Source organism: Nipponia nippon, unplaced genomic scaffold, assembly GCF_047370975.1.
Source record: "Nipponia nippon isolate SJK-2023a ecotype South Korea unplaced genomic scaffold, ASM4737097v1 scaffold_23, whole genome shotgun sequence".
Lineage (NCBI taxonomy): Eukaryota > Metazoa > Chordata > Aves > Pelecaniformes > Threskiornithidae > Nipponia > Nipponia nippon.
The window spans coordinates 3457029-3479803 of NW_028262340.1; the positions used below are offsets into that span (position 1 = coordinate 3457029).

Here is a 22775-nt window from a genome sequence, read left to right on the forward strand (position 1 = left end):
TACCCAAGAAGCGGAGAAATAGCATTTTTTAGGGAGAAAAGAACGCAGAAATGCGGAAAGAGCGGTGCAACTTGGGAAGAAAGAGAGGAGGGATAGAGATTCGAGTGGCGTTGTTGTGGCGGGAAGCGTGCCTCGCCGTGACTGCGATAGTAGTCGGTCGCTTTCCGGTGCGGGCGGGCGGAAGGCGGCCGTTTAAAAAGGGCTTCTGCTGTGCGTGGCACGGGGGGGCCTCGCGGCCGCCCCCGCGGAATCGACATCAAGAGATTTCGGAAGCACAATTTTTGTGGGGAGGGAGGCCGGTAACCGCCCGTTCCGGCGCCCCGGGCAGCGTCAACGGCAGAGAGTGAGGCAAGGGAGAGGCACCGGTCCCGCGTGCTTCTCCTCATGGAACCGGGAGCGGCGGCGCAGGGCGGGAAGGCGTCACACAGCGATGTACACGGCAATATGTGTGTATTTAAATAGGAATGTGCGTAAAAAACTCTGTCTGCGGGCGAGGGGAGGCTCACGTCCGTTCCCGCCGCCGGGCTGCCCCTCCTCACAGCTTCACAAGGCTTCGTGGTAGACGTGCGAGAGGGCACAGTCCCCCCGCTGGAAGCGGGACCCCTCCGGAGAGGCGATGCCCGCGGCGGGGCTGGCAGTCCGCTCCCCCGGCCGCGGGGTGGGTGCGTCGTACGGCGCCGGGGGCAAGGACGGGGCGGCGGGGAGCCCCGTGGTGCCGCAGGGGCTCCGGCGGGCAGCGGCGGGCTCGGGCTCGCTGAACGGCGTGGCGTATTCGGGCTCGGGCGGCAGCGGTTCCGCGTACTCGTGGTATTTTCCCGGCACGTCGTAGTGGCTCACGACCAGCGGCAGCGTGTAGCCCTCGTCCAGGAGAGGCTTGAAGGTGGAGGGGCCCATCTGGCTGCTGGGGCTCACCTGCACCAGGTCTGGCTCGGCATAGTCTGCAACGGGGACGGCGGGCTCTGAGCTGGGGACAGCAGGGGACTGTCCCCGCAGCGGTGAAGGGGTCAGGGTGCTGTTCCAGATGTGGGTGGGAAAACCAGGCACATCTGGACCTTCAGGGCCAGGAGAAGCAGGGCAGATGCGTGCTAAAACCCAGCTGGGGCAGGACACCCACCCCACGGGGATGGGCACGTCCCTCTGCCCCAGCACCAAGCAGGGCTCCTGGTGCCCTCCAGCCACCTTCTGATGGCCACGCCTGTGTCTGAGGTGGAATAATAACAATAATGATAAATAATAAGCCCTGCTAGGGTCTCCCTTTTGCTCAGGGCCATGATCCAGGACAGGGGTCAGACCAGAGTGGTGCTGGAGGGGGGGAATGGGCACCCCAGGGTGCAGTGGGGGAGACACAGCTCTGGCTCTGGGTGGAGGGACCCGTTCGAGCCCCAATGTTCCCGTTACCTGATGAATGGGTCCGGCTGAGGTCCCCCGGCACAGCCACTGTGGGGAAGGAGGCCAGCGTGGAGCCAGGGGGCGGCAGGCTCTGCAGGGAGCACACCTGGCTCGACTCCAGTTTGGGGTACCCTGAGCAGAGAGCAGAAAACCCGCCCCCCCCCGGTTGTCACATGCTGTCCCTTGGGGACAGGCAGCGCCGTGCCTGGGGGCAGACGGGTGCCCCTGGGGCTGGGGCGGCTCAGGGCTAGGCAGCAGCACTGGTTAAACCAGCTGCACCCCTCCTGAATTCGGCCCCAGGCACGGCAGGACCCCCAGGGAGGGGCTGGAGGCCCTTTACCTTTCGTGATTGCACAGTTCAGCTCCGCTGCTGGCTTCCTGCCGAGGGGAGAGCGAGACGGGGGTGAGGGGTCCCAGCTACCCTCTGCCCACCACTGCCTGCCTCCTTGTGCCGGCTGCAGGGGGGCTGCGCCCCTCGGGACTTGGCCACCCAGAGCCACCCCGCTTTGGGGGGGCGATGCTGGGTCCCCCGGGGCGAAGCAGGGGACAGGATGGGACCCACCTCTTCTTGCGGCAGAGGAAAGCCAGCAGCAGGAGGCTGGAGCAGAGGAGCAAGAAGCCACCGATGAGCAGCATCACCAGCAGCGTGGAGCCTGGGGAGGGAGGGCAGCGTCAGCCCACAGGTGCCCCATCCCACCCCTCTGCACCCATGGGTGCCAGGAGCCCACCTGGGGCCACCAGAGAAGGAAAATCTCTGTGTGTGTTGTCACAGGGGGGTCTTAAAGCCCAAGTGGGTCCATCGGTGCCTGGAGCACCCACCAGATGATGCTGCGCCCCAGGAACAGCACCCACCTGCCTTCTCTGGGTCCAGGGCGACACCGGGGATGGGCGTGCGGCTGGTTGGGCGGCTGGTGGGGACGGGGACCTCCTTGGGGACGCTGGGCACTGCGGAGCAGAGCGGAGAATGTGAGCGTGGGACCACCACCGGTGCATGGGGAGGCAGAGGTCCCCCCAGGGGACATCTGGGATGTAGGGGGAGAGCTCCGGCAGAGGGGCTCACCATAGGGCCGGGGCGCGCGGACCCGTGCCAGCTGGCAGCCCACCAGGGCCACCTTCAAGGCCACACGCTGGTGCCAGCTCTGGGGCACGACGCGGACGTAGCGGGCGACGATGGGGGGGATGAAGGCGTTGGAGACCTCCCCGTGGCTGTCGGTGTTTCCTTCAAAGACCTGCCGGAGAGGGTGAAGAGGGTGCCACTGGCCGAATGTCCGCGGGCAGGGGGTCTGCAGCCCCCCCGTTGTCCCCCCATGCCCACCTTGTCCTCCTGGCCACCACTGCCTCGGTAGGGTCTCCAGTTTTTCCCGTCGCGGCTGGAGGAGACCCGGTAGGACGTCACATAGCAGTCGTGCTGCTGCTCGGAGGAGCCCTTGGTGACGATGCCTGTTGGTGCAGGAGCGAGCCCGGGGAGGGCCCTGCTGTCGGTCGGGGGGTGCGGGGCCGGGGAAGGGCTTGGGGGGCTGCCCTGTGTCCCATCTGCACCGGGATGTGCCCTGTTGCATGGAGCAGAGCTTTCCCAGCCGGAATAACTCCCATCTCTGGGATACCTGAGTCCCTGCTGGGAGGGGACCAGGCGGGCAGCACGTGTCACCCCCCCGGGGTTCCCTCCGGCCCTGGGAGGGAGTTTGGGTGGCAGATTTGAGTGCCAGACCCCCTGCTCTGCCCCCAGGAGCCGATAACCTCCGGCCCCGGCTGCCAGCCCCGCATTCCTCCCTCCTCCAGCCTCCGGCTGGACAATGTTCCCATTTTCCTCCCCTTGGTCGCCAGCCGCCGCCGCACAAAGCCCCCGCTTTCGGCAGGCTCCGGCCGAACAAAAGGCGCTCGCTGGCACCAGATGCAAGAGCATAATATTAACTTGTTCATCCCAGAAATGGCTGCGGATGGGGGGGGCAGGGACAGTGGGGACAAAAGGGGGACAGGGGACAGCCAGGGGGGCGTTGGTGCTGTCTGCGTCCCAGTTTGCACCAGTATAACCATGGCACAAGGAGCTCCAGTCCCTCCTGGGTGTTATGGCAGGGGTTGCAACGGCTCTGGGCAGTTTTTGGGGGGTCAGCGAGGCTGGCACCCACATCACCATGGGGAGGACAGTGGTCAGGGTGGCCTGGGGACGGGGGCCGCTGGCCGGCACTCACCAGTGACGTTCCTGCGGGTGCCGAGGTCCAGCTCCAGCCAGGCAGCCTCGGAGCCGGGTTCGGCTGCCCAGGAGTGGCCGGTGGTGCTGAGCGCTGCCCGTTCAGCCGCCCAGGCTCGGTCCTGCCCCAGCGCGTCCACCTCGTGCCACCAGGACGAGGCGTTGAAGGCGGCCACCTCCAGCGCATCGCCGCAGGCTGGCAATGAGAGACAGCAGGCTGGGAGCCCAGGACCCCTGGCTGGGCACGGGGTGGGGGGTGCCACCAGGTTTGGCAGCCAAAATCGTGACTTACTTTCAGGGGAAATGGGGAAAAAATACCTTTGTGGAATACGAGCCGCTTCTCGGAGAGGGATCCCCTGTGGGGAGGAAAGTGGGGCGAGCATCAGACAGGGCGTCCCCAGGTGAACGAACCCTGGGGGTCTTCGAAATCGAGGGGTGGCAGGTCCCTGGTGTCAGCGCAGATGGGTCCCACGGCCGGGTGTGGGGTGCAGCCGGGGTCCCCAGCCCCCCCTCACCCACCTTTTGGAGTGGAGCCCATTGGCGAAGGCTGACTCGTAGAGCGTGATCCCCTTCTCCCGGGACAGGGTGACCTGCCCGCCCAGCTCGTCCGCAATCACCCCGGCGTGCACGGCCGCCTTGCACAGCACCGAGGTCTGCAGGGAGCAGGGGAGGGGTGAGAGCAGCCCCCCCGGGGCGGGGGGCTGGGCACCCCATGGTGCCCCTCAGGGCAAGCCGGGCTCTGCACTTACGTCCCGGTAGCCCTGGCTCGGGTTGCCCCAGATGTCCCCATCGATGTCCTTGCAGCCCGCGGGGCAGTACACGCTGAAACACACGGCGAGGGGGGGTCAGGGCTCGCTCCCGTCCAAATCCCCTCTGTGCACCCGCTTTGCTCCCCCCCTGCTGTGGTTGCACCCCGAGAGCCCCAGGGCGAGCGCAGCCCCAGCACCTGGGAGAGGGATGGGGACCGGCAGTGGTGCCAGGGTGGGGGATGCCAAAGCGGGGACCGCTCACCCCCCTGGCCACTCACCTGACGTGATCCTGGGTGTAGTGGGTGCCTCGAACCAGGCAGGAGACCAGGTCTGCAAGGCAGGGACACCCCAGGGTGAGGGACCCCCACCCGCCCCACAGCACCCACCTCTGCCCCAGGGCACCCCGTCCCAGCGGGGCAGGGAGGGATGGCCCCTCGGTCCCTGCAGCCATCGGCCCCATGCCTGTGCCTCTGCCTGGTGTTGGGGTCCCAGCTGACCTGGGGAGTCTAGGGTGCTGGGGGGGGGTCCCAGCTGGCTGGGTGGCCTGAGGGTCTCCCATGTTGTGCCCCCAGCCAGGGAGAAGATGGGTCTTCAGGGAGCTCGGGGCGATGGGAGCCCACCCTGGGGTCAGCAAGGAGCTCCCTCCACCCCCAGCCGTGCCCCTCGTCATGGGCCAAGACACAGGGGGGTCTCGGCATCCCTGGGGGAGGCTCCCCCCTACCTGGGTGCTGCGAGGTGGCGTAGGACAGGAGGAGGCCTCGTCCCGAGCGGTGGCTGGTGCTGTTGAACAGGACGGTCACGGCACTGGAGTTTGTCACCAGGAGCGGGGTGGCGGGGACGGCATTCCTGCAGTAGGGCCCTGCCGGCAGGGACGGGGCCGTGGAGAGGACTGGGGCTCCCCGGGGACAAGCACGGGCACCCGGACCCCAGGGCGTCACCTCCCCCTGCTCAGCCCTCCCCAGGGCCGGGGGGGCTCAGGCATTTGGGCTGGCTTAGGGTGGTCCCAGCCCCAGGGTGGCCCTACCCCAAGGGTGGCCCCGTGCCGGGGTGGTCCCAACCCCAGGGTGGTCCCAGCCCCAGAGCGGGGGCAGATGGGCTCCTGGCCAGGCAGGGACTCCCCCACCGCTTCCCAGAAACACTTCCCACCAGGGCCTCTTCATTCCATCACGACTGGGACAGCGCGAGTGGCCACCAGCCTTTGTCGGGTTCCTGCCACCATGTCCCCCACTGCCAGGGCTGGCACGCACAGCGCGGCCCTGCAGGACCCCGGAATGGGGGCCGTGTCCCCGTCCCCTCCCCGTCTCCCCTTTCACGCACGCTGCTGAAGCTGCTTTCTAAATCCTCCCCGTTTAATCCAAATTAATTTGCAGTCTCCATCTCCCTGATTAAAGCTTCGGCTTAGCAGGCAGGCGGGTTCCTTGGGGACATCTCTGGTCCTAACCAGGGACAAGAGGTGGCCCCAATCTGCAGACTGCCATCACCTCCCACCTGCGTCTCTCTGCTCTGTGTCATGTCCATCACTGGGGCCTCGGGGCACCCAGAGATGCTTTGAGCAAATGCCACCGTTGCCCTGGGGACAGGGAGCTGTGTCCCTGTGTCCTTGTGGTGCTGGTGGTGAAAGCCCCCCGCCATGGGGTCGTGCCGTGCCTCAGTTTCCCCACCCTGACCCGCACCCTCGCCCTGCCTGGTCATATTTAACCAAGAGGTCAAGCCCAGGAGACATGGGACACGCGTGTGTGCAGGGATGTCACAGGGTCACAGACGTGATGGAATGGGGGCTCTGCATGATATGCAAATGACATGCATATGAGACGCAGATGACGCACATGCACAGATTTCCCACCCGCTGCCAGATGCCAGCGCTGCCCTGGGCTGGTGCTGCCATGTCTGGAACGGTGCCCACCCGTCCGGCGGCTCTGGAGGCCCCCTGGGTGCTGGGGACCCCTTGGCCGAGCCATGGGCTGGAGGCTGCCACCCCCGCGGGGACCCCAGCACATCCCCAGGCAGGATCAGGCCGGGCGCCAGACCCCGGGTCTGAGTCAGCGGGACGGAGCCCACAACCTCCGCCTGCTCTGGTCGCTTCCCGAAAAACATCTGGGACTCAAGGACCGGCATCAGCTGCAGGCGAGGGAGTGGGACCCCAGTGGCCACGTCACCCCCCACCCGCCAGCACGCATGGCCCCAGAGAAGGCACCCAAAGGGGCTGCGGGTGCCCGGCCGCCTCCTCCAGCCCCCACCGCCTCCGCCAGCCCCCCGGGAGCATCATCTGGGGGGTGTCCCCTTTCCTGTGTTGCTCCGGGACCCCTCAGCCTGGGCCAGGAGGTCTCTGGGCTTTGGGGTCCTGGGAGATGGGGACAAACGTGTCCCCAAGGCCACAGCAGAGGGGACGGGGACTGGGGACCCAAAGTGCTGCCACCCCTCCGGATACCAGCCCGGAAAGGGTGAAAGCCCCGGAAAACGGGGAAAAAATTCTGGTCCCGGAAGCAGTGGTGGATTTAAACTGGCTCCTTTCCACCTCCCATTTCCCAAAGTGTCCCCTGCCCCTCACCGGGCCTCGGGGCTGCTCCTCCTTCCCACCCCATCGACACCCCAGTGGTGACGCTTCCTCCCCCCCTCCCAAGACGTCTCCCCCAGCACCCGCCACGCTCCCGGTGCTGTCAAATCCCTCCGAGACCATTAAATCTCTCCGGGAAAATCCTGGAAGCATTTGGGCAGCGGCTGGGTGGACAGAATTAATTAATCACCAGCTGCATCCGGTCCCAACTGGGGGCCCCCCCTCTGGCTTGGCAACAGCCCCCTCCTCGGGTACCCCCACCCTCAGATATCCCCCTCCTCAAATATCCCTCTCCTTGGATGTCCCCCTCCTCGGATACACCCTGTACTTGGGTACCCCCGTCCTCGGCTATTCCCCTCCTTGGATGTCCCCCTCCTCGGGTACCCCCATCCTCAGATACTCCCCCCATGACAAAATCAGCTAAAAAGCCAGATTTTCCTGATACTCTCCTCATCCAGGACTTTACATAATGTGATATCCCCGCCCCGCCCCATCCGCAGCCCCTCGGCCGGGCGCTGCCTCAGTTTCCCCCAGGAACCCCCCCTTACCGTAGGCGGTGCCGGCCTGGGGGTCGGCGAGCAGCAGGGAGCTGCGGGTGCAGTGCTCGGAGGGCTCCAGGTCCACGTCCCCGAAGGCCAGGAGGAGGGAGGTGCCCGGGGGGGCACGCAGCCGCCAGCGGCAGGCGGTGTGGTTGGGGTAGGTGCCAGGGTAGTTCTTGGAGCTGAGGGTGCCGCTGTGCGGTGTCAGCAGCGTGTGGCCGCAGCCGTCCCCTGCGGAGAGACCGGAGCTCAGACCGGAGCTCCCAGGGCTGCTCCCTGCCTCAGTTTCCCCACTTGGCATGGCCCCCCAGACACCTCATGGGCACCAGCGGCCCCTTCAAATGTTTTCCTTGTCTGAAATATTTTTTTGTGGCTTTTCTGGACAGTCCCCAGGGGGATCCGGGGATGAAGCTGCCTCAGTTTCCCCCCCAGCCACCCAGCACAGACCTGCGCCTCCAGCCCCTCTCCATCCCCCAGGCCAGCAGGACCCCAATTTTGGGGGGCTACAAAAGGATGCAAGGAGGAAACACCCCCCGCTCCGCGGGGCTGTACAGCACCGAGCAGCGCCCTGGGAACCCTCGGCTGCAGCCTTGACCTTGAGGATGACCTTGGGCAGCTGCATCCCCATCGCCGCATCCCCATCGCCTCCTCCCCGGGGCGATGCCAGCGCCCGCCACAAAAGGGGCTTTTCTCCGGGCTCGCTGCCCCCCGGGCATGAGGGAATATCCTGGAAACTTGAGTTGAAAGTGCCTGGAGTCGGAAGCAGCCGGGATTTCTGGTGGCATTGGGGCGCAGGGAAGGGGAGGGAAGCACTGCTCAGCCCCTCTGCGCAGGCTGGGGGGCCGTGGGGGTCCATCGTGCACCCCCCCTCCCTGCAGCCCCAAAAAGCTGCTGCTCCTGCCAAGCATCATCCTGGCACAGCCAGAAAGAAGGCTCTGCCTTGGCCGCCCTCGCTGTCGCCGGGAGACGGCACAAAGCGCCGGCGGGGGGAAAATCCTGCAGGGATAAAAAAAAAAGGGGGTGGGGGGGGCCGGAGGCAGAAGATGCCAGCCCCCCCCCCGAGCCCACCCCCGCCCAGCCTGCGGGAAGGGCTGGCAGCCAAAGCGGGGGGGTTCTCCTGTGAGCAACCCCCGGCAGGGATGTGGGACTGGGTGAAATCCCCGATTTCCCCCTGCCGCCCCGGCTGGGCAGCGGCCCCCGTTATGGCAGAGCCGGGAAGGATCGGGCCCTCCGGGGCTGGCGGGGGGCACCGGCGGCTGGCTGGGGGGATAATGGTCTGGGGGGTGCTGGGAGAGCGGCTCCCCGAGGGGCCGCTGTGCCGGGGGGAGAGAAATTCGGGGGAGTTTCCGGCAAGGAAGGTTGGAGCCATCGGGATCTGCACGGCAAACCCGCTCAGGCCAGGACAGCGTGCGCCCGAGCCGGGGGTCCTGGATGGACCCCCACCGGTGGGTGTGGAGGAGCTGGAGGCACCCATCCCGGGAAAACACCCATCCTGGGAAAAACCCATCCCGGGAAAGGAGAGCCTTGGTAAAAGCATCCCGAGAGCGGCCGGCGCGTGCAGGACGGGCATGCCAGAGATAAGCCAAGAGCCGCATGCGCACTTTGGCACCAAAAATGCTACCGAGGGGCCGGGACTGGCGAAGGCAGAGCCACGGGGAGGCTGGGGACTTGCCCCCGGCCACGGGAAGCCCCCTAAAAAAAAAATCAATTGCCAAAACATGGGAAAAGTGGATTTCCGCTGGGTGAAGGCAAAGCCGCGGCCGGGCCCCGGCTGGGGCCATCGCTGCCAGGGATTTGTTTGTTTTCTCACAGGATGCAGGAAAGACACAACAGGGTGATGCTCCGGGAAAAGCCCGGCACGCTCCCGGCCTCCGGCACGCCGCCGGCCCTGGGGGAGCTCCCCCGCGTCCCCCGCCGGGTTTGGGATCCGGTGGGAACCCTCTGTGGGCCGTCACCCAAATGATACGCGGGGAACGCAGCGGGGTTCTGCCCCCGCTGATCCCATCCTGCCCCGTGCCTCAGTTTCCCCTCGCTGGGAACGGTGCTTCGGATGTCCCGTCCTCGCCTCCTCGCTCCCGGATGAGTTGGGGACGAGCGGCACCGGGGACAATCGTGTCTTCGGGATGAGGCTGGCTGAACGGTCCCTCGGGGCCTTCCCGGACCCCCGGGAGTGCGAACCCCTCCGGAGCCCACACCATCCCCGGGATGGAGCCCGCTGCCCAGCTCTCCGGGCTCGTTACCGTAAGCTCCAGCGATCCTCTTAAACCGGAGCAGAGTCGGGCCCCCGGGGATTAGGGGTTCCCCGGGAAAGCCCTGCGGGCGGGACGGAGCCGTTCCCGGGACCGGCGGCACCGGGAGCGGGGCGGGGCTGCGGGGGGACCAGGCGGGTGCGGGACCGGGGTGATGCGGGGGTGGCGGAGGCAGCGGGGAGCTCGTCCCGGCCGGTACCGGGGCAGAGGGATGGCGGGGACCCCGTCCCGGATCGGCACCGGGGCGGGCGTCTCGCGGGGATCCCGTCCCGGTGTGGGGACAGCGGGGACCCGTCCCGGATCGGTAGCGCGGCAGAGGGGAGCCCGTCCGGTCCCGGTCCCCGTCCCCGTCCCCGTCCCGGACCCACTCCCGGTCCCGGTCGCGGCGCACGGCCCACCCCGGCGAGAAAAGGGGACCCCCGGGGATGCCGCTGGGAGCGGGGCTCCCGGTGCCGCGTCCCGCTGCGGGGTCCCCCCGCCGCCGCTGCCCCTCGACCCGCACTCACCGTCCTGTCCGCCGGCCGGGCGCAGCCCCAGCGGCCCCAGCAGCAGGCAGCGGCAGAGCAGCGCCAGCGCCCCCGGGGCCGCCCCGCCGCCCGCCCGCATCCTCCCGCCGCCGCCGCCGCCGCCGCCGCCGGCCCCGCCGCGGCCCCTCCGCGCCCGCCGCCCCGCGCCCGCCCCCGCCCCCGCCCGCCTCCATTGGCTACCGCCGCCCGCCCCCGCGCCCCCATTGGGCCGCCCGGCTGTCAGTGGCCCGGCCTCGCGTGGGAAGCGGCGGGGCAGTGCCGCCGCCCCACCGCCAGGGGGCAGCGCGGCGCCAGTCGCGCCGCCGCCGCTGGCCCCTTTAAGGCAGGCGGCGGCCGGAAGTGCTGGCGGCCGAGGCCGCGGAGGCTACTGCGCATGCGCCCTCCTGCCCGGCCCGGTCCCCCCCTCCCTCCCCCTTCCCTCAGCCCCCGGACTCGGCCGCTCGGCGACGGTAAGGGCCGCCAGGCGCCGCGCTACGGGAGCCGGGAGGGGCCAGGCGGCGGCGGTGCGGCGGGGCGGGGCGGGGCGGGGCGGGAGGGGGCCCGGCCCGGCCCGCCGGGAAGGGGAGGGGGCGCCCCAGCGCGCGCCGCCGTACGTGCCGCCGCCGTGAGGGCGGACGTCGCGCGCCGCGAGGGGGGGGGGCCACACCCCTCCCCCGGGCGGCCCCGCCCCGCCGCGCGCCGCGGGGGGGGGGGGGGGGAGGGGGCGGCCGCGGCCTTGTTGGGGGGGCGCTGACCTCTGACCCCTCGCCTCGGTGACCCCCGCCCCCCCCACCCCGGTGACCTCTGGCCGCCGCGGGGCCCGGGGCCAACCCGAGGCCTAGCGAGGGCCGGCGGCCCCACGGCGGGGTCCCACCGGCCCCGCACCCCGCCCGGGGCCCGCGTCTGCAGCCCCCGCCCGGGGCCTGGGCCCGGCCCCCCCGCCCGGGGCCGGTCACCGTCGGGGTTTCAGGGGGTCCCACAGCGCTGCCGGCCCGCGGGGGGTCCCACAGCGCTGCCCCGGGCCGCGGCTCTGGCCTGGCCGGGGTGCGGGAGCCCTGAGCGGGTGAGGACGTGGCCGGGGAGGGAGGCGCGGCGGCCCGCGGGGGTGCCTGGGCTGGGGACCGCGTCCCCGCCGTGGGCCAGCGGGCCCGCCATCGCCGGCCGCGGGGCCCCCTCCTGACACAAGCGCTTTCCCAGAAGCTTCTGAGCCCGGCGGGGTGATCCCGACCCACGGCGGCAACGAAACCAGCCCTGTGCCTCCACAGCAGCAGGGACGGCCCGGGTCTCCGGCCGCCTCTCCCCAGCCCCTGTGCGGTGGGAAGGGTCAGCACCGGGCACGGTCCCGGTAGCGAGGGATCGGAGCATCCCGAGGGCGGCTGGAAGCGCTGCCGGCCAAGGGGAGAAGCTCCATCTCAGAAACCTTCTCACGCTCTCGCCAAAACCCACCGGGGGGCTTGGCTCGGCTGGATCCGGGGAAGGCCGCTGCTCGGGAAGTTATGAGTGGGATGGCACTGGGGGGATCTGCCTCTGTCGGTTTTGTATCGTTGGATGAGATGTTCCTGGCTATCGTGATTGAGAGGGGAGGAGAAATCCTCCTGCGTGTTGACAGGCACTTGCCATCTCTCTCTGGTGGTGAATTTAAAACGCCTGGTCCCCTCTTTGGAGCTGGAGCTTTGCTCTGCCGGCCCCGCTGGCCCGGCCTTTGCTGCGGTGGGACTGGGCGATCATGCTTACACACCGCTGCCTGCCCCTCTGCCTGCACAGGCAGCGGTGCTGCCGCGGTACAGACCTGCCTCTGCTTTGCCCTCTGCAGCACCACGGCACCCCGCCGCCACCGGGCTTCATGTGAGAGATGGCGAATGCCGAAGTGAGCGTCCCTGTGGGTGATGTGGTGGTTGTACCAAGTGACGGAAACGAAGGGGAGAACCCGGAGGATACCAAAACCCAAGTGATCTTGCAGCTCCAGCCGGTGCAGCAAGGGTGAGTTGGATGGCACTGGTGTGTCTGGGAGATGCGGGGTGGGATGGGGGACGTCCCTGTAGATTTTCGTGGTGTGGGGACCGAGTATCGCTGCGTTTTCCAGGTCTGCGTCGGTTTTGTGCCACGCATGGTAGAGAGAAAAATACAACGCAAAAAAGCTTTTGTCTGTGTCGCTGTCACGGGGCCTCCGAGGACTGAAATTGTCCTGCGGAGAGGCGTCCGCGCGATGCTGTCTCGGTGGATCGCGGCAGCCTGGGGCTGGCTGTGGCAGCGGGGGAGCGGCGAGGTGGTCACGCTGCTGCCCCAGCCGCGCGTCCTCCCGGTCTCCCTCTTCCCTCTCCCGCCCCAGGGTGGGTTTTTGCAACACTGCAGCTGCTGCACATGGTGGTCTGTGCCCGTGTGTCCAGATCCGCATATGCGTCTGTGCCAGCTTTCCCCTAAAATAATCCTCCTCTAAAATACAATGAAGCTGGGATGTTGGAGGGAATTTTGTGGTACCCATGGCAGCTGCTGCGGAGAAGCGGCTGCCACCAGGCACTTCATCTTAACTCTCGATCAATCAGGATGTGAATATACTGGCTCCAGTTTGATAATATTCGCAGAGCAGGGTGGCTGTGGGCCTGACAGTGACTCTTCCCTGCGTGATCACCCATGCTGCAGTGTCACACAGGGCTGGAAGGGAAATCCTGGGGCATTGAGCTCTGCTTGCTGTTGTCGTGGTTAACTGCCTTTAGCAGAAACCAGAGGAGAAGGCACAGGGAAGCGCACTGCAGAGCTGCTTCAGTGGTGCTGGCAACGTGGAGGGTGCGATGACAGGACTGGGAACGCCTCTGCATGTTTCAATCCTTGGGATTATTAGCGTATTTTGTATGTGCCAAAAAAATGCCTGTGATTGAAACTGTATCAAACGAAATCCACATCCTTCCAGGGCAGGCAAGAAAGAAACAAAGCGAATTTTTAACCCTGTGCTGTGAATCTTAATTTCCCATGATTTATATAGTTTGTTTATGGATGGCCGCTTTCACAACAGGATTTACCAAGAGGGCTCCGAGGCCAGCGCCGCCGTAGTGGCCGTCGAAACCCACACCATCCACAAGCTAGAAGAAGGGATCGGTGAGTTCCCGCTTGGCGTGGGCAGAATCCCCTCCTCTGCAGGGCTGGTTGCCGCTGAGCTGGTGCCTCCAGTTCGCTGGGCTTCCTTCTGGCTCTGCCCCTGCAGATGCTGTTTCCCAGGCATGGATGTGGGTGCAGGGTCTGGGCATACTCGGGAATAAGAGTCTGCTGTTACTGCTTGGTCTCAAAGTCCTGGAACTGAGATCCTGGCTCTCCTGCAATGAATGGTAAGGGCTCCCACGGGGTCCAGGGGAGCCGAGATTTCACCCTAGTCTTGGTGTGCGACGCTAGCAGGCAGGAATGATGGTTATGACGATGGCGGTTGTGTCTGCGCTGGTGGAGGCATCAGTCTCTGATCGCTGGTTCTTTGCTGAAGCGGTTTGGGTTGGATGGTCGGAAGAACGGAGCAGGTTGGCTCTGAGTGCTCCCTGCCATCCTGAGGAGTAGGTGGGGAAAGGCTCCTGTCATTAGGTGCTGTCACTGGATCTTGGCTAGTGTTCTGCTTCCTGTGTGGGTGTGGGTCTTTCAGCAGTATTAGCAGAAACTCTGTGTGTGAAGAGAATATCTTACCAGTAAATATCTGATATCGCTGCTAGAGAGATACCAGAGCTCCAAGAAATCTGACATATCTGTGCTTCAAATTTTAAAGCATTTTGTTTCCACAAAGATTGTTCTCATTGACACCCTCCCTTACAGATGTGTTGGATTTCTGATCTCACGTTCTCCTGATAGATGAGCTTCATTTTGAGTGTTGCTATATTAAAAAGCACATGCCAATTGCTCTTAGAGCTAGTAATTGGAGAAGACTAAGAGAGGACTGATCCTGAACTAGGGTCGGCCCTTCTTTTGGTTTCCTGAGTGTACGTCTCACAGCCTGTGAGCTTTCAGCTCCCGCCTTGTGGAATTTGAGCCTCGTGGGTGGAAAGGTTCATTTTTACCCATTCCTCCCTCAGACCCCAGCACCATTGAAACGAACGAGGAAATCGAGATCGCTTATCCCATCACCTGCGGGGAGAGCAAAGCCATCCTGCTCTGGAAGAAGTTCGTCTGTCCGGGAATTAATGTCAAGTGCGTAAAGGTAAGGGAGTTATCGCAGCGGATTCCTTCTCTGCTCTCAAGGGCTGGTACTCGACCTCCACAGGACTTTCTTATTTTTTGTGTTTCATCTGAGCCTTGTCCTGCAGCCGAGGGACTTTGCCTTTGCAGCGTGCTGGATTGTTAGCACTAAGATTGTTTCTAGCATGGGGAGAAGCAGGGGAGGAGTGGGTTAAGGAGTGAAGGCCTATCACCCACCTGATATTTCAGTGCTGCTCTTGACTGCTGTTTAAAGCAGAGTCATATTTGGCCCTTGATGAGGGACTTGGGGCTGAAGGCAAGCAGGGGATGCGTACTGAGATCTGCCAGAGCTTTTCTTCCTTGTCTGTTTCCCTTGGTGTCCTGATACTCCACTCCTGTCAGCTCCTCGGTGAGCAGGTTGCATCGAGAAGAGAAATCTTGCTGTTACCTTTTTCTACTTGAGAGTGTGCTAATGTAAGAGCTGATGCGCTGAGGCTGAGTCCCCGTGTGCTGCTGCAGCAAGAGTGCTCTGCTGCTGACCCTCAGCGGGACCTTAGTCACTGGAGCAGGATGGAACAGATGCCCGAGTGAATACCTGCATCAGCTAGATGTTCCTCAGCTATTTCATGTAATAGGAGTCTCCCATAATGATCTCCAAGTTCACAGAAGGAGCTAATTTGGTTCATGCTTCGTACAAAAGCCTTCAGGGCTTGGCTAGAGCTGTGTGGTTCGAGTGCCGATGGCTGGCAGGTCATCCCTGCAAATGCATCTGTTCTGGAGTTATAAGCATTGCTGTGCCGAGGGGATCAAAGTTGGTAGGAATTTGAGAAGCAGCTCCTCTTTCTGGGTAGAAGCGTGGGCTTATATGAGCTGTGGGCTGGCTGTGTTGGATGTCCCAATGCAGTCTTCCAAAGCCACGTTACCCTGTGTTTGCTGAGCCTTTCTTTATCTCGTTGTCAGTTCAATGACCAACTGATCAGTCCGAAGCATTTTGTTCACCTGGCTGGGAAGTCTACCCTAAAGGACTGGAAGAGAGCCATTCGCCTCGGAGGAATCATGCTGAGGTATTTGACTTGCCTGCCAGTGTGTCCAGCTTCAGGGCTTCATCACTGCAGCTGCAGGATCCCGAGCAGGCGTTTTGTCTGCTTTGCAGTCCCCAGGAGATCTCCTGGAGGCTCACGTTACCTGGCCAGCAACCTGCAGCACCTCTGGGGCAGAGATCCTGGCCCCGTGGTCTGGGCAGGATTCCTCATCCTGGGCAGAAGTGGCCTCGCCTGGGGGATCTGGTACTTGGTGGGGGTGGAGCAGGACTGGAGCCCTGTATGTGAAGCTGGGGAATGGCTTCTGTTTGCCATTTGGAAACCCTGCAGGAGATGTTCTGTGTGCAGAGTGGCGCTGGGTCTCCCTTTCTCCATCCTTCCCATGGCCGTAGCATTCCTACGTGGAATACTCCCTTCTGTCTCCAGGCTGAGGTTTGAGCTGAGCCTGGTTCTCTCCCCACTCCCTGCACAGGAAGATGATGGACTCGGGGCAAATCGACTTCTACCAGCACGACAAAGTTTGCACCAACACCTGTCGAAGCACCAAGTTTGATCTCCTGATCAGCAGCGCCAGAGCACCGGTGCCGGGGCAGCAGAGTGTGGTGCAGACTCCTACATCAGCTGACGGTAGGAAACCAGTTAGCAATGCCACGGGAGTTTCCCTCTGACACTCCTCTCCCTCCCTGGGCTAATCAATTCAGGTTGACCCCACACACACACACTTTATACCTTCTCCCCAGGCGTAGCAGGGTGGTCCCACCGTTCAGGAGACTGCTCTGCCTTCTGGGAAGGAAAATGCTTCTCGTGTCCGCTCAGAGAGGCAGCATCTGTCAGGGAGCTCTGCTCTGCGGTAATGGGAGGGCTGGACAGCAGCCGGATTAAGCAGTGACTAGAGGCAGCCTTGGGAGCTGGAGGGGGCTGACCTTGAAGGGAACCCTGTTCTGCGGTCACCATGGGGGCAAACACCTGAAAGAGCTCGTACAGCATTTCCTGATGTCTTTCCTGTTTGAGGGCCGATTACAAAGGCATGAGGTGGGCTGATCCTCAGGAATGAATCCAGGCATGCTGACCTCCTCCGGAGCAGCCTGCTCCACATCACCTGGCCATCCATGAACGGGGTGTGATGGCTGAACATGATTTCATCGTCATTCCAACTGCAAATTCTCAGTGAATCCCGTGCTTCAGAGCAGAAAGTGATCTCTTTGCTGAGGTTAAGGGAGAAGACCACTCCCAACCGTACCGCAGCGTTCAGCTGGGCAGGTTACATTTCTCGAAGGCCCTGGGTCGGTGAGACGGCAGAGTCGTCCACAGGCTAAGGAGAATCTCCTGGAAAGCACCACAGCCACATGGTAAAACCTTACAGTGGCTGCACGTTGGCTTAGTCCCAAATTTGATCCAGAAACTTAGGATTGAGTCAGATCCGATTCCCTTCTATAAACCAGCTTGGACCCTGACCCTGTCACTTCCTGAGAGATAAGGGCATCTCTAGGGTGCAGAGCTCCCTGTTGATGATGCAGGGGGAGAAGGGTGGCTGGCCTGAGGCTTATTTATTCCCTTCTTTATTCTGATCCCTTTCTGCTCCTTTCTGCCAGGACTCCGGTTTGCTTTCTGGAGGGTTTGTGGTTTTCCCCCCAGAAGCCCCAGAGCCTTTCACAATCACAGTTCCAATGAGAAGCAGCAATATTTGCTTTCATCCAATTTGCTTGAAAGAAGCCAGGCACAAACAACCTGACCACGAGAGTGAAGAAGAGCCTGGGAGGGGTGAGCGGGGTGGAAAGCGAAGCAGGGATTCAGGGCTGGTGCTCCGGGTGCTGCAGGGAGAGCTGACGTTGCCTCTCTGGCAGGGAGCATCACCCAGATCGCGCTGTCAGAGGAGAGCATGGAGGAGGGGATCGAGTGGAACTCGGCTCTGACGGCTGCCGTCACCATGGCCACTGAGGAAGGCATGAAAAAGGACACGGATGAGATCTCGGGTAAGCTCAGGCTGCTTGTTGGGTGTTTTCTCCACCTCTCCTCGCCTGTTACATTCTGGAGACTGAAATCCTGAAAATAAGGAGAGTTTAGGCGCTGACAGAGCTGCCCCCCAGCCCCTTGGCTATCCCAGCATTTCCCAGGCGTGCAGGGTCCCTGCCAAAGAGAGCTCCTCACTACAGCAGGCAGAGAGAGACTTCAGCCCTGGCCTTGTGGCTGATGGATGATCCCCCCAATCAGTTGCTACTAGTTACTAGGGGCTTTTTTTTATTCATTCTAAGGATGTAAACGTCTGCCAGCCTAGAGCTAGACTGAAACCATCAGGGAGCAGTGTCTTGTTAGTACCCCGTGTTAGTACCCTGTCAGCTCTCTTGGCTGTGTCTCTCTGGCTGCGGCGCCTTGCATTCCCTCTTAGGATCAGTACGGAAGCTTAGGCAGAATTTCCGCAAAGATTTTAAGCTCTGCATCTTGCGAAGATGTGAAATGTCGCCTTGGAAGTCATGGTGCTGCTTGACAACATGTTACTGATTTGCTGCCTGGGTCTGTTTTGCTTCTTTTTTTTTTTTTTTTTTCTTTTTTTTTTTGTATGTCATATCCACCCCAACGGCCAAATTAGAAGTCATCTTGCAAAGTTACTCTTGCCTGGAAGGTTTAAGGTAGCCTTGTGGGAAAAATGCCAAATGCTTGTACATGTTGACTTCTTTTTCCCTCTCCTTGTGCCAGAGGACACGCTGATGTTCTGGAAAGGAATAGCTGACGTGGGGCTGATGGAGGAGGTTGTGTGCAACATCCAGAAGGAGATAGAAGAAGTCCTAAGAGGCGTCCAGCAGAGGTTGGGTCAGTCTCCCTTCCAGATGACAGGTAGGTTGTGAGCCACAGCCTCTGGCTCTGCGGTGGGGAAGGATGCTCAAAAAGGCAGCTGCAGGCAAAAAAATGTGACAAGGGTCCATCCCCACCATTGAAAGCTGTTGAGTCAGGGTGGTGAGCGAGTTACCACTCATTAGCTGAGCTGTGGGCGCTGAGTCTGGGTGTGGTCTCAGCCTGCCCAACCGTGAAGTGCATTCGCTTACACCACCGCGGGGCACAAGGACACGAGGTGCCACCCTGTCCCCTGAGCAAAGTGACCCTGGCAGCTTGCTGAGGCCATCGGGCGCCTGTCCTCAGCGCCTGGCCCTCGCGAAAGCCTGCCCAGACTCCCTTCTCAGACCAGAATTATTCAAACACTTCGTGACAGTGCAGGCTTAAACAGGTCCTGCCCCCTCACTTCTTGTTCTGTCTTCACTTGCGCCAGAAAACCTGTTTTGGGGGCCGAACCAGAAGAGGGAACTGATCTGGGTTAAAAATAACTCCCCTCCCCTCTTTAGGGTTATTTTTAACTTGGATCAGTTCCCTAATCCAGTTCAGCACATGCCCCTGTGAGCACAGGGTTTGAGGGCACCTCTTGTTGATGCTCTTACTGAGAGAACATCCATGTAGCCACAAACTTCGTTTTACTCAGGATATTTTTTTTTATTTTCAAATTTAGCTTTGGACTGGCGGATCTTTGTGTCTGGTAGGTGGCAGCTTTTGGAAGCTGTAAGTGGTTGAAGTCAGTGGATTATAATAGAAATTTTGCACAGCTTTCAGTGGAGCTGGCATGTTAATGACACTGTCAGCAGCACGGGGTGATGATTTGTAGGTGGCGAGCTCGTTTGTATCTCTGTGATTGCAAATTATGCTTTCATTTGCAGCAATTTTGAGCTGCTTGGGTGACACATCTCTGTTTCATTTTCTTTATCATGTGAATGGGATTATTTAGTCCTTGGATGTCGGAAGGTTGAGGGAGCTGGGTCTGCCCTTGTCAGCCAGCCCTTGTGAAAGAACAGAGCTTTACAAAAAGCAGCAGAAAATTTTTGGTGTGATATGAGCATCTTTTGAGTACCTGACTGAGTCCCACCTGTGGGACTAGGCACTCGTCCCCATGCACTTTCCTTGCAGATGCTGCCGTCTTGAACAACGTCGCCCACACGTTTGGCCTAATGGACACAGTCAAGAAGGTTCTGGACAACAGGAAAAACCAGACGGAGCAAGGAGAGGAACAATTTCTTTACACGCTGGCAGGTACAGTTGGTGCCTAGTAAGGCTTCTCACCCTGTTGCTGCTCTTCGGAACTGATGTGACTTTTCTTCGACATATGAACTGGATTTGGGTTATTGTTCCATACACGCTGCCCCAAAACAAATGCATCCCAGTCCCTTTCCATCTTAGGGCTTGAGTGGAATTTCCCCTCTCCTTTACCTCGCAGTGAGCAGTTGCTTGGGGCATTCAACAGCCCAAAGTCTGTGCCCTTTGCTGCAGCCAGGGTGCTGGGAGTGCGAGTCCCATTCCATCGCGTTAGGAACTAGGTGCTGCTAGCTCAGGGCTGTGCAGCAGTCACCTGAGCTGCAGGCAGTGCCGTGCTGTGCTCGAGCTAATAAGCTTCTCCATGTATGGGGAGTGGAGTTGTCTGCTTGTCTTGGCGTGGAGCTATCGGGTGTCTTGGACGGCTTCCCCTGAGCTGAAGCCAATAATCTGACCTGGATTCCCCAGAGCCGCTTGCTGGATGTGTCTCCCTCCTCACCGTGTCCTGCAGAACCTGTTCTTATCTGGGATGTCCTAGTCCCCTACTGCCCTGGATAAATGAGATTACTGTGCTGCTTCTGACTTCCAGCGTTCACGCAGACAAGGGTCGAGGGAGATGTTGCATTGACCCAGGCAGTCCAGCTCCCTCTCCCCAGTACAGGTGCTCGGCTCCTGGGGAGGGGACCCAGCCAAGCCCAGGAAGCCGTTCCTGCTGCCCAGGGGGGTTTGTCCACTCTCCCGTGTAGGTGGGTCTAGCTTGGGGAGCAGAAATGCCCATCTTCTCATCAGTAGGAGTAGCCAGCTGGTGCAGAGCATTGCCTGTTCCTTATCCAGGTGCTGACAGCTGGCCAAAGTGGGCTGAGCGGGTGCACAACATTGACCAGGGCTGTGTGGGTGGCAGGAGAATCTGGCCTTTTCCTTCAGTGCAGTTTGGTCTTGAGTGAAATGCTAAGGTCGCACTCGACTGGGTGGCTAGGAGACCTCCTGTCGCAAACGTGGGGTGTAATGGCTGTTTGCGGAGCCTGCGAGTCCCCAGGAGCTCCCGCGGCGTGCCGGCCCTAGCCCAGCGCGCTGCTTAGCCGTTCTCTTTGCAGACCTGGAGCGGCAGCTGGAAGAGCAGAAGAAACTTGCCAAGGACCAGAAGGCGAAGTCCCAGACCATCCAGAACGTGGTGCTGATGCCCGTCAGCGCTCCCAAGCCCCCCAAGAGACCTCGCCTGCAGCGCCCAGCCTCCGCCACCGTCCTCAGCCCCTCCACCCCCATCCAGCAGCCTCAGTTCACCGTCATCTCCCCCATCGCTATCGCACCCGTCGGACAACAGTTCTCCGTGGGCAACATCCCGGTGGCAACCATTAGCCAAGGCTCCAGCCCGGTGACTGTTCATACCTTGCCATCTGGCTCCCAGCTCTTCCGATACGCCACCGTGGTGTCCTCCTCCAAGACCAGCTCCTCCGACACGGTCACCCTCCACCCGTCCTCCAGCCTGGCGCTGCTGAGCTCGGCAGCCATGCAGGACAGCGGTGCCCTGGCGAATGTGGCGGCCGTGGTCAACCCCGTGGAACTGGTGGCCATGGAATCCGGCCTCACTTCCACCATTCAAGCCGTGGAAGGCACCTCGGATGACGGGCAGACCATCATAGAGATCGACCCGGCGCCGGATCCCGAAGCGGACACGGACGAGTCGGAGGGCAAAGCTGTGATCCTGGAGACGGAGCTGAGGACTGAGGAGAAAGTGGTGGGAGACGTGGAGGACCATCAGCACCAGGTCCATAACGTGGAGATTGTGGTCTTGGAGGACTAGTGGGGAAGGCAAGCGTCAGTTTGGGGAAGAGTTGGGAATTTGTTTTATTTTGGGCTTTTTTGTTAAGCATCTTTGCCAGCCACCCCATTTGTTTTCATGGATATTTTCATTGTACTGTATATTATATATATATATATATAATTTTTTTTTTAAAACAAAAAAGCTGGAGAAACACGTGAGACCTGGAAAAGGCTCCGTCTCTGTGGAGCACTGAACAATACCGCCTGTTTGCAGGGTCAAGGAGAGACTGGATCTCTGCTGAACAACCCAACCGGGAGGAACTGGACGAGGGCTCCCGGCGCCGAGAGCGCGCCGTGGCCCAGCCGCGCGCATGGTGCTTCTGCTCCGGGCCTGCCCTGGCCCCGATTATTTTATTTCAGAGAGACAATAACCAGTGGCTGGAGCGTTGATGTGACTGTGGGAAGGGATGACGGCTTTGGGGTGGAAAAGGTACCTCATTTGTATTTTTATTTTCCCCCAGGGAAGGGAATTCTGTCGGACTCTTCACTGTCACCTCAACTGGGATTTTTTTATTATTATTCTTGCTTTGGGGAAGACGACAGTAACTCTGCCTCTACTGTCCATATTCTCCTCCTCCTCTGCACAAATCGTTTTTATATCTATATTTTTTTGTATTTGTTTGCTCTCCCTTCCCTTGGCCAGATTTCCCAGCTGCAAAGCCCTGGACCTACTCTCGCCGGTCTGGGGGGTCCCTGTATCCCAATCCCACCTCTTCCCGTGGCACTTTTCCCCCATCCCTTTCCCCGCCTGGCCAGGCTCGGTGCTGCAAACGCCACTTGGAGACTCTGAGATCGCTTCAACCTTTTGCATAAAGGCAAAAACTATCAACTCAAGCTTAAAACCACAACCTCCCCCTTCGCTGCTCAGCGCCGCAGGGACCTTTCGGGGTGTACAAAGCATGTTGTGCTTTTGCTTTCCGGGAGAGCTGGACTCCGGATCGGGGCAGCTTCTGTTTACACTGTGTGCTGGGGCTGCTCCGTGCTTGTCGCTACTTGTTTGGTGGTTTTATTTTTGTATTTTTCTTCTTTCTTCCTATAATCTCTTGGCAGGATTAGAACCGGCACGTTGCTGAAATACCGTGTGCCCGGCTGGTTTTCCCTCTTTCCCTCTTTTGGGTTTGGTTCTTTTCTTTTTTTGGTGGCCGGGGTCCCTTTGGGCTCCGCTGCGGTGGGAAGAGGGAAGGAGGGAAGTGCCGGGCGAGGGCTGGGAGGGGGGGAGCTGCCTGGCTGGAAATATTAAGCAAAAAGGAAACACACCTGGGGAGGGGGAAGGAAGATGTGTTTGGCTATTTTTTTTGCATTAAAAGGAAAAAAATGGAAGTACGCTCGAATGGTTTATTTGTGGGTAGGTGAAAGGCGATGGCTCCGTCACCTCCGTGGCAGCACAGGGCAGGGGTCCCTCTGCCCGCAGCCACGGAGGGGTGGTCGCTGCTGCTCGGACCCCCGCGTTGCGCCCGTTTTCCGATGGCGCTGGGAGCCGCGGTAGAAGCGCGTCGCAAGTCGTGCCGGCCTGGCGCAGG

General features: G+C 61.5%; 2 protein-coding genes and 1 non-coding gene across 12 annotated transcripts; 2 read left to right on the plus strand and 1 right to left on the minus strand.

Annotated features, from left to right (window-relative positions):
* Window positions 1-194: 194 nt before the first annotated feature.
* Window positions 195-323, plus strand: LOC148055366 (U11 spliceosomal RNA). The gene has a single exon (XR_015705572.1). It is a non-coding gene; the product is annotated as a U11 spliceosomal RNA (small nuclear RNA).
* Window positions 237-22473, plus strand: GMEB1 (glucocorticoid modulatory element binding protein 1). 10 transcript variants are annotated; one of them, XM_087760516.1, is made up of 11 exons: window positions 237-446; window positions 11988-12154; window positions 13185-13267; window positions 14221-14345; window positions 15284-15387; window positions 15836-15990; window positions 17208-17336; window positions 18058-18195; window positions 19312-19434; window positions 20529-21199; window positions 21470-22471. In XM_087760516.1, exons 2-11 carry the CDS (start codon window positions 12027-12029, stop codon window positions 22043-22045), a joined length of 2232 nt encoding a protein of 743 aa, XP_087616642.1. In that variant the 5' UTR covers window positions 237-446; window positions 11988-12026; the 3' UTR covers window positions 22046-22471. The 10 variants fall into 10 exon arrangements, with proteins under 10 accessions (XP_087616642.1, XP_087616640.1, XP_087616648.1 ...); XM_087760514.1 differs by lacking the exon at window positions 237-446 and adding an exon at window positions 10596-10644; XM_087760522.1 differs by lacking the exon at window positions 237-446 and adding an exon at window positions 10596-10644 and having other exon boundaries at window positions 20529-21612.
* On the minus strand, window positions 453-10310 carry LOC104017919 (discoidin, CUB and LCCL domain-containing protein 1). The gene is made up of 15 exons (XM_087760525.1): window positions 10175-10310; window positions 7429-7650; window positions 5048-5185; window positions 4605-4656; window positions 4327-4399; window positions 4097-4230; window positions 3896-3933; window positions 3579-3773; window positions 2705-2829; window positions 2450-2618; window positions 2242-2334; window positions 1952-2042; window positions 1730-1767; window positions 1399-1521; window positions 453-938 (listed from the first exon to the last, which is right to left on the minus strand). The coding sequence occupies exons 1-15, from the start codon at window positions 10272-10274 to the stop codon at window positions 544-546; spliced, it is 1986 nt and encodes a 661-aa protein (XP_087616651.1). The 5' UTR covers window positions 10275-10310; the 3' UTR covers window positions 453-543.
* Window positions 22474-22775: the final 302 nt, after the last annotated feature.

Excerpts from the sequence above, each read along its gene's own strand:
- LOC104017919 (XM_087760525.1), bottom strand. The coding sequence starts at position 10,274 with ATGCGGGCGGGCGGCGGGGCGGCCCCGGGGGCGCTGGCGCTGCTCTGC. Across the intron at positions 2,619-2,704 it reads GTGGTGGCCAGGAGGACAAG|GTCTTTGAAGGAAACACCGA; the intron begins GTGGGCATGGGG and ends CCTCTCCGGCAG. Across the intron at positions 939-1,398 it reads CAGCCGGACCCATTCATCAG|ACTATGCCGAGCCAGACCTG; the intron begins GTAACGGGAACA and ends TCCCCGTTGCAG.
- GMEB1 (XM_087760516.1), top strand. The coding sequence starts at position 12,027 with ATGGCGAATGCCGAAGTGAGCGTCCCTGTGGGTGATGTGGTGGTTGTA. Across the intron at positions 14,346-15,283 it reads TTAATGTCAAGTGCGTAAAG|TTCAATGACCAACTGATCAG; the intron begins GTAAGGGAGTTA and ends TCTCGTTGTCAG. Across the intron at positions 15,991-17,207 it reads GACTCCTACATCAGCTGACG|GGAGCATCACCCAGATCGCG; the intron begins GTAGGAAACCAG and ends CCTCTCTGGCAG.